The sequence below is a fragment of the Rhinopithecus bieti genome, unplaced genomic scaffold (assembly GCF_001698545.2).
Source record: "Rhinopithecus bieti isolate Rb0 unplaced genomic scaffold, ASM169854v2 scaffold_6063, whole genome shotgun sequence".
Taxonomy (NCBI): Eukaryota; Metazoa; Chordata; class Mammalia; order Primates; family Cercopithecidae; genus Rhinopithecus; species Rhinopithecus bieti.
The window spans coordinates 1,144,667-1,154,287 of NW_016805186.1; the positions used below are offsets into that span (position 1 = coordinate 1,144,667).

At 42.9% G+C, this 9,621-nt stretch overlaps 2 protein-coding genes across 2 annotated transcripts in view; both read left to right on the plus strand.

Moving 5' to 3' along the window:
• Window positions 1-7,751, plus strand: part of ZNF367 (zinc finger protein 367) — a 35,104-nt gene extending 27,353 nt beyond the window's left edge. Inside the window, exons 7-8 of the mRNA XM_017871458.1 lie at window positions 882-1,020; window positions 5,225-7,751. Of these exons, the coding sequence (XP_017726947.1) occupies window positions 882-1,020; window positions 5,225-5,447 (362 nt within the window). The 3' untranslated portion in view covers window positions 5,448-7,751. The remainder of the gene's footprint in view (window positions 1-881; window positions 1,021-5,224) is intronic.
• Window positions 5,592-9,621, plus strand: part of SLC35D2 (solute carrier family 35 member D2) — a 66,790-nt gene continuing 62,760 nt past the window's right edge. The window contains exons 1-2 of the mRNA XM_017871459.1: window positions 5,592-5,596; window positions 9,383-9,535. Of these exons, the coding sequence (XP_017726948.1) occupies window positions 5,592-5,596; window positions 9,383-9,535 (158 nt within the window). The remainder of the gene's footprint in view (window positions 5,597-9,382; window positions 9,536-9,621) is intronic.

The window sequence follows — 9,621 nt, forward strand, 5'->3', positions numbered from 1 at the left end:
CCCGCCTCAGCCCTCCAAAGTGCTAGGATTACAGGCGTGAGCCACTGCGCCCAGCCAATTTTGTATTTTTAGTAGAGATGGGGGACCATGTTGGCCAGGCTGGTTTTGAACTGCTGACCTCAGGTGATCCACCCGCCTCGGCCTCCCAAAGTGCTGGGATTATAGGCATGAGCCACTGCACCTGGCCTGAATATTTGTTTTTAAATGTTCTTGTTACCAACAAAGCTGACAGGAATGTTTGCACACTTGTAGCTTTGTTTGTCTTTCGGGATGCTTCCTTATGATAGATTCCACAAATGGAATTCCCGGGTCCAAGGTTTTGAACTCCACCCCACCCCCGCGATGGAGTCTTGCTCTGTCACCCAGGCTGGAGTGCAGTCGTTGATCTCGGCTGACTGCAACCTCCACCTCCCAGGTTCAAGCCATTCTCCTGCCTCAGCCTCCTGAGTAGCTGGGATTACAGGCAGAGGCCACCACGCCCAACTAATTTTTGTATTTTTAGTAGAGATGGCGTTTTGCCATGTTGGCCAGGCTGGTCTCTTAACTCCTGACCTCATGATCCGCCTGCCTCAGCCTCCTGAAGTGCTGGGATTACAGGCTTGAGCTGCTACGCCCCGCCATTTTCAACATTTTGAACTCATGCTGATAAATCACTTTCCAATGGTGTTGGATACACATGGCCATGACCAAAATATGACTGTCTTCCCGTCCCTGCTCTAGCATGAGACTGCGCTGGTTTGATTGTTTTCTCCTCCAAATTATAAATCCTAAATTTCACTGTATTCATTTACTTTTCTGGATACCAGTGAAACTGAATGTTTTCCACATGTTTGTGTGCTGGATGTGCAGATCCTGACAGGTGTTAACCTTGTGTTTTGAAGGCTGCCTGAGCAGATTCACCCATGCAAACCGCCACTGTCCGAAGCACCCCTACGCCAGGCTGAAGAGAGAGGAGCCCACGGACACACTCAGCAAACATCAGGCTGCTGACAACAAGGCCGCGGCCGAGTGGCTGGCGAGGTCAGGAGTGCTGCCCTTAGTCCACCGTGAAGAAGCGCAGCGCGGGCTTGGGCCATGTTAGGGACTTGGACACTCCTCTCATTTTAAATAAGCTGCATTTATACACACTTTATAACATAATTAGAAATTACCCCTGATTTTCTATAACATTGTTATGAGTGGTATTAGGATCTTAGGATCTGTGTGTGATAGAGAATTACAATATAATTGGAGTGCCCAGACCACAGTTTATTTTAAAAGGAAGAGTTTTCCCATTTTGAAAGAATGTTTTATATGTATTGTATTTCATTTGTCATGAATGCAGCCCCTCTTCATTTTCTTTATGTTAGCGTTAGCTATCTGCCAATTAAAATAGGGACAGACTGCCAAGGCGGGTGGATCACCTGAGGTCAGGAGTTTGAGAACAGTCTGGCTAACTTAGTGAAACCCCATCTTTACTAAAAATACAAAAATTACCTGGGCAGTAGTGGTGCGCGCCTGTAATCCCAGCTACTCAGGAGACTGAGGCAGGAGAATCGCTTGAGCCTGAGAGGCGGAGATTGCAGTGAGCTGAAATGGCCCCACTGCACTCCTGTACTCCAGCCTGGGTGACAGAGTGAGACCCTGTCTCAAAAAAACAAAAAAAACAAAAACAAAAAACCAGGAATAGATGTTAGTGGTTCTTCTTAGGTGAAGTTCCAAAAACATCAATTTAATTTTTTCCAGTGGCAACAAGGGGGCCAGCATAAAAGAATTTCTCTAAGGATATTTTGGTTGAAGGACCTGTCTGCTGTACACAAGCCAGCAGCAGCTGCTCAGGCCTCTTCCAAACCTTCACTGGCTGCTTATGGTAAAGTCCAGGATTCCTAGCTGTGCTGCCGCAGCCCTGCCTCCCTCTGATAAGGCAACTGTCCCCTGCCATGCTGGGCTGCGGGTTTCTCAACACAGGTGCCTTTGTGTCAGGGCCTGTGTGCACCCTGCTTCCTCTGCGTGGAGCACTTGCTCCCCACTTGGCTTAGCCTCTTGCTCACCTTCATCTCTTACTCAGGAAGGCCTCCCTGACCCGCTCAGCAACAAACGGGCTGAGACCCACTTAACAGATGCTTTCATTTTCCTTTTCAAAACATCCATCACACATTTATGTGTTTGTTATATACCTTTCCTGCCAGACGGAAAGCTTCCCGGCGCAGGGATATTTGTCTTGTTTATTACGGTAAGCCTAGGGCCTAGCATAGCTTCTGGGCCTTGATAAATATTTGAAGGGATAAACTCTGTTTTGTTTGGATAAAAATACATGAGAATTAGATAATGGAATCTGGAAATACTACTTGATTATTCAAGTCCAGGGAAATTTGTTAGCACTGTCATAGAAATCGTCTGGGCTATTCTAGGGGCGTCCTTTTTTTTTTTTTTTTTTTTTTGAGACAGTCTTGCTCTGTAGCCCAGGCTGGAGTGTAGTGGCACCATCTCGGCTCACTGCAAGCTCCACTTCCTGGGTTCATGCCATTCTCCTGCCTTAGCCTCCTGAGTAGCTGGGACTACAGGCGCCTGCCACCACGGCCGGCTAATTTTTTGTATTTTTAGTAGAGACGGGGTTTCACTGTGGTCTCGATCTCCTGACCTCGTGATCTGCCCACCTCGGCCTCCCTAGGTGCTGGGATTACAAGCGTGAGCCACCGCGCCCAGCCTCTGGGGCATCTTAAACTAAATATCTCCATCACTTCCTCCCCTCCTCTTTCTCCTGGTTGGCTCCTACTGCCCCATTATTTCTAATTGTGCCCCAGCCAGAAGCTTACTGATCATCCTTGTCTTTTTTTTTTTTTTTTTTTTTCCTGAGACAGAGTCTTACTCTGTTGTCAAGGCTGAACTATAGTAGCAGGATTGAGCCTCGACCTCCTAGGCTCAAGTGATCCCACTTCAGCCCCCTGAGTAGCTGGGACCACAGGTGTGTGCCACCACACCCAGCTAATTTTTAAGTTTTTTGTAGAGACGGGGTCTTGCCATGTTGCCCACGCTGGTCTCAAACTCCTGGCCTCAAGTGATTCAGCTGCCTTGGCCTCCCAAAGTGTTGGGATTACAGGCATGAGCCACCGCACCTCGCCTCCTTGTCTTTCTCCTGTCTAGTCAGTGATCAAGTTATGACATCTACCTCCTTACTAACTCAAATTCAGCCACTCGAATACTCTCAATCCATTTTCCATGCTGCTGCCAGAGGGATCTTTCTAAAATGTCAGTATGATCCTCAGTCTAAAGCCTAAACCCTTTATTATGGAATTCAAAGTCCTTCATTACCTGGTTCCTCCTGACTTGCTGAACTTATCTTTTGCATTCTCCTTTTCTAGTCATCCTTCAAGTCATACTAAACAATTTGCACTTCTTTTTTTAGACCTCTGTGGGCATTGCCAAAACTTTTCCACTTTGAGTAGTCTGGATTTCCTGAAATTTGGTAGTTGTATTATTATTTTTTGTATGTAATTTTAAAAAGAGCTTTGTTGGGGCTGGGTGTGGTGGCCCACGCCTGTATTCCCAGCACTTTGGCCAAGGTGGGTGGATCACCTGAGGTCAGGAGTTCAAGATCAGCCTGGCTAAATGGCAAGACCCCGTCTCTACTAAAAATACAGGGCAGGCATGGTGGTTCACGCCTGTAATCCCAGCCCTTTGGGAGGCTGAGGCTGGCGGATCACCTGAGGTCGGGAGTTCGAGACCAGCCTGGCCAACATGGTAAAACCCTGGCATTGCACTCTAGCCTGGGCAAGAAGAGTGAAACTCTGTCTCAAAAAAAAAAAGCCAGGCATGGTGGTGGACCCCTGTAATTCCAGCTACTCAGGAGGCTAAGGCACAAGAATAGCTTGAACCCAGGAGGCAGAAGTTGCAGTGAGCCGAGATTGTTCCACTGCCCTCCATCCTGGGTCACAAAAGTCAGACTCTGTCTCAAAAAATAAAATAAAAGTAAATAAATAAAAACAGCTTTGTTGGTATATAAGTAACATATAAGAAATTATGATACATTTAAAGTGTACAATTTGATACATTTTAAAGTATACAATTTGATACATTTTGATATGTATATACTGTGAAACCATCTCCACAATCAAGATGGTGAACATATCCATCATTTCCAAGTTTCCTCGTGTCTCTCTGTGAACTGAACCACACATTCCTCCCTGTTCCCCTTCCCCCGATACAATACTGATCTGCTATCACTATAAAATAGTAGTTTTATACAAATGTAGTTTGTTTATTCACTCGTTGATGGGCATTTGGGTTATTTTTGGCTATTACAGATAAAGCTACTACAAACATTAATATACAAGGCTTTGTATGGACAGTTTTGTATGATCTGTTACTATCATTTAAATATGCGTTTCTTTTTCTTTTTTTTTTGAGACGGAGTCTCGCTCTGTCGCCCTGGATGGAGTGCAGCAGCCCAACTTTGGCTTGCTGCAACCTCCGCCTCCCGGGTTCAAGTGATTCTCCTGCCTCAGCCTCTGGAGTATCTGGGATTACAGGTGCCTGCCACCACACCCGGCTAATTTTTTTGTATTTTTAGTAGAGAAGGGGTTTCGCCATGTTAGCCAGGCTGGTTTTCAACTCTGGACCTCAAATGATCTGCCCGCCTCAGCCTCCCAATGTGCTAGGATGACAGGCGTAAGGCACTGCGCCAGGCCTAAATATGCATTTCTTTAGTTACCAAAGAGTTGAGCATTTGCATTTTCTCTTGTAAACCATCAGCTGGCCGTGTAATAGAATAAGGGCAGTGTTTTTAAGTTTTCGAATAAACACTGTGTCACAGATGTTAATCACTTTGTCATAGTTTGCGGGTTGAATATTTTACAGCGTTAACGCTGTCAGAAGTTACCATCCCTCTGTAGATAGGATAAATAAGTTTCTAAAGACTTTTCTACTATTTCTGTATTTTACTCTAGTCCATTTCACACAGGCTTTTTAAGGCAGCGATAATTTAATGGCAAAAACTATGTGATTTGAGAGTGAGTAAAAGATCTAGAACTGCCAGGTTTATTATGGAAACCCGAGCATGTCTCTTAACCTCGTTGAACTTCAGTTTCTTTCCTCTATAAATAAGAAATGTATGTTAAATCACTTTATAACTTTAGAAACTGAACCACATAAAAGTAATACTGTGGTTCGGAACTTTTTAAAAGAAAAGTAAACATTTGGAAATTTCATGTCTGCCACGTAACTAATGTGGCTGCATTTCACATAGGTATTGGGAAATGAGAGAACAGCGCACCCCCACCTTGAAAGGCAAGCTGGCTCAGAAGGCTGATCAGGAGCAGCAGGACCCTCTGGAATACCTTCAGTCTGATGAGGAGGATGACGAGAAGAGAGGGGCCCAGCGCCGGCTGCAGGAGCAGCGGGAGCGCCTGCACGGAGCCCTCGCGCTCATAGAGCTTGCCAACCTGACTGGGGCACCACTCCGACAGTAGCCTGGACACTGACTCTTCCACTGTACAAAAGTACTGCCCAGCGTACTTAAAAAGTAGATCCTTGGGCATAAGCTAAGCACCTTATTTGCTTATCATAGGCTGCTATTCTGTAGAAATGTATGAAGAATGTTATTGCCCCAGAATATGGGGTGAGAGAGAAATGCACTTTTTTAATATGGAAATGAATTTGGTGTAAAGTTTAAAATATTTTGTAAATATGGACTGCACAGTACAGGGTAGAAAACTACATATTGTGGGAAGCTAGATTTTGCAAGTTTAATGGCATTCATTGGAAGCAGTTCTCACAGGAAGCACTTTCTGAATAAGACACTTGTTTGAAAAACGGAATGGTACAAATAACCAAAGAAGTTTGAAACAGATTATTTATAAGATCGTTTGTAACAATATATATGAGTCTGTTTAACAATACTGTAAACACTGACGCAAGCAAGAAAGTATAAAAGATGTAAGATAGATCATTTTAATTGCAAAATACTGTGCCCACTAAGGCTAGAGAAATGGGAGGCTGACTATTTTGGAAGATGTTCTAAGTAATGGACTTAGAAGAAAATAGATATTTGAGGATCTTGGTAAGATGCATAATAGTTCAGAGTTTTTGAAATTGGAGCAAAATCAGTCTTATTCTATCTTTCTGGGGCTTTACAACTCAGTATAATGTTTAAGTTTGAAAAGCACTTGTCATCCCTACCATGTTAACTTGGGAACTTTTGCACATTTCATATTTCTCATTTGCTGAAATTGAGTGATTAATCTTGCAAAGTCTAGGTAACATAGTAATTGGTAATTTTAAAAATACATAAAGGGCCCTGTAATGAGATTTGGCACTTGGATTTTTACTAAAGGGACACCTACAGGGTTGTTTTGTAGTGAAATGTTTTAGATCTTTTATTAGCAAACACTACATTTTAATTTTACTGCTTGTTTAGAATTATTAGCAAATGGAAGCCTCCATATTTATATTTTCAGTGCATAAAGCCACCTTCTTGCTTTACTTCAGAGTAACATGCCAAGCTATTTTGTGTTCACTAAATTTAGCTATCAGTTAAACACTGCAGAAAATATTAGCTACTCAAATAAGTAGGCTTCTGAAATAGTTTTAACTGCAAGTGTGTTAACTTGTGTGGTGGTTTTAAGCCATTTTTCCAAATAAAGTTATTAAACACCACTTTATGTACTGAAGCATGAACAGAAAAATCAAGAGCTGAGCAGAACACCTCCTTTATGTAGGCAAAACTTCCATCATTTTGGCTTTTGTTCTAAACAGAACTAAATGACATGCATAGCATGGTAATTTACAGATTGCTTAATTGGAGTAAAACTCAGAGTAATAGAGGGAAATACAGGCTCTTCAGTGCCTTTTTAGCTTTTTTGAGTTGAAGGGGTTCCTACAGATGTAGTTTAAACAGTAGAAAGTAGGCTTCTTTATCCAAAAATCCCAATGTGTCATAGGACACAGATAGTTTAAAATATGTAGCCACGGGGAAGGGGAGGCATGTAAATGTCTTGAAGAGGAGAAAAAGTATGAAAGAAGATACGATAGTTACAAATAATGTGTATGACGAGGACATACTTTAAAAATGTAATTCCTCTGTACAGTAAATTGCAAATCTTTAGGGATTTTTTTGTAATAAGAGAATTTATATTTGTAATGGTCTAAGAATTTTGTTTGTAATGTGGTATATAGAATTTTAATTTGGAGCACTTATCAGCTGGTAAGAGAGACTACAGCATCTGAATTGTCTTGGTTTATGTTTCAGCATTTCCTCTAGAATTTTGCTCTCAAATATGTGATTTAATGAACTAAAACAACACTCATCAGTCTTGGGAAATTTGAACTTTGATCAACTTAACTAAAGAAGGAAGGGTAGTAAGAATTTTTCAAATACAATATTTGCCAATTCACAGATAACATTTAAGGCCTTCAAAAGTAAGGGTTTTTCCTTGTTTCTCCAGTCAGCTTTTGTCAACTCTAATAGTTTTTTCATAAACATTTTTTATTTGTATAATTGCAACAGTTTAAGAAATTATTACAACTATTTACTAGAGAAACATTTAAAATGTTCTTTTTTGATATAAGCTATATACTTGGGAAAATACATTGGTATCTAAAATTTGAGGTGTGTTAAGACTGCTTTTGTTTTAAAAAATGTGGTTTACATTCAAATTTTTGAAGTGTTTTATGCTTCATATGGCTGACTTGTAGTTTGGCAGAGTTAACAGCATAAGAATAAACATGCTGTAATTTTAAAAGATGCTTTGAATAAAATTTATTTTAATTTAAAATTTCAAGTACGCAGTCATTCTTTAAGCCTTTATAATTTGTTTTCCTATCAAAAATATAATAACCATGATATAAAAAATTTTAAAAGACAGAAACATTACCTGCAGCCTTATATTCAGCCATCAGTATTATTTCGGTACATGTTTGCATAGTTGTGAGTACAGTGTGGATTGCTTTTTCTTACTTAAATTATGGCCTTTAAGGTTATAGATATTTAACTTCCTCATCTGGTTCATTACCACAGTGTTAAAAATACACTGCTGTGGATAGGTATTGAACTATTGCCACCACATTCCCAGGCCTTAAATTAGGGTAATAAGGAACTAGGATTTCATTTCACTTACATTTAGGATGGGTTGACTCTGGGCTCACCTCCTTAAGAATCCACTTAAAGCCTGTGTACTTATCTAAGAGTATATAGCAAATTGGTTTTCTTTTTTCATCAGTTATTTTTGGTAGATCTTTAGTTATGTGTTTGCAATGGCAAGGGTCAGCCTGTCCTACCCTTGTGCAGAAGAATATCACAAGCAACTCCTTAGCATGAGTTGCTATTTAGACAGGGTAAGAATGGGATTTTGACAGCGAGTTCAGGTCCTGGAAGTATGTATATACAAGCAAACTAAATGCAATTATGATGAAGGCTGTCATTAAGTGACTTCAAAGTGTTCTTTTTTTTTGAGACGGAGTCTTGCTCTGTCGCCCAGGCTGGGGTGCAGTGGCCGGATCTCAGCTCACTGCAAGCTCCGCCTCCCGGGTTCCCGCCATTCTCCTGCCTCAGCCTCCCGAGTAGCTGGGACTACAGGCGCCCGCCACGTCGCCCGGCTAGTTTTTTGTATTTTAGTAGAGACAGGGTTTCACCATGTTAGCCAGGATGGTCTCGATCTCCTGACCTCATGATCCACCCGTCTCGGCCTCCCAAAGTGCTGGGATTACAGGCTTGAGCCACCGCGCCCGGCCAAGTTCATATTTTTTGGAAGACTGACAAGACTAGGCGGTTCTGGGAAGCTCTCCTTCAACTGACCTGACCCGAAGGCAAAGGGTCCTCTGCGAGGAGTGGACCTGCTACAAAGCACCCAGAGGACACCCAGGTCCCAAGGCTTCACCCACCTTACTCCTAGCCACTCCGCTCCTAGATGTTTATTTAAGAGAAATGAAAACACAGGTCCCACAAACGCTCACGAATTTTCATGGAAGCTTTTTCTCCTGAGGGTCCTAAACTGAAAACAACCAATGGATACACAATTTGTGATACTACTCAACGATTAAACAAACCACATGGTCGAGTCCACAACATGGAGTGAAAAACCCTGAGACCACATGCTCATTCATAAATTCTGGACAGCACCCTGTGTATTTGAAATTCCGGACACAGCAAACCTAACCTGCAGCAATAGTCATCCGTGAGATGCGGGCGTTCACTTCAAAGGGGCAGCAAGGGGAACTTTTTGGGGAGATGGAAATGTTGTTTTGAGTGGTTACTCGGGTGGATGCCTTTGTCGAAGCTCATCTGAAACTATGGACTGGCAAGATGTGTACACTTCATTGCACGTAAATTACACACTAAACAAAAAAGTTGTAGGGAAAAAAAAAAAGCAGAACAAGTCCTGAGACTTACTGAAGCGTTTCTCTCCAGGAAAGTCTGGAGGAAGGCAGCGCCTTCCAACTCCCCCGCGCGTTTCTGGCCCTGGAGACCGGAGGAGGTGCCTGGAGCCCGGGTGAAGTCCAGCGCGCAGGGTCCTCCCGCGCCGGCCTCGGGGCGCCGGCAGGGGGCGGGCCGGGACCTGGGGTTGCGCGGGCTCTTCCTGTTCCTGCCGCGCCCTCTTCCCCGGCCCGGCCGGGCGGGACCAGTGCGCGGCCGGGGCTGGCGGACGG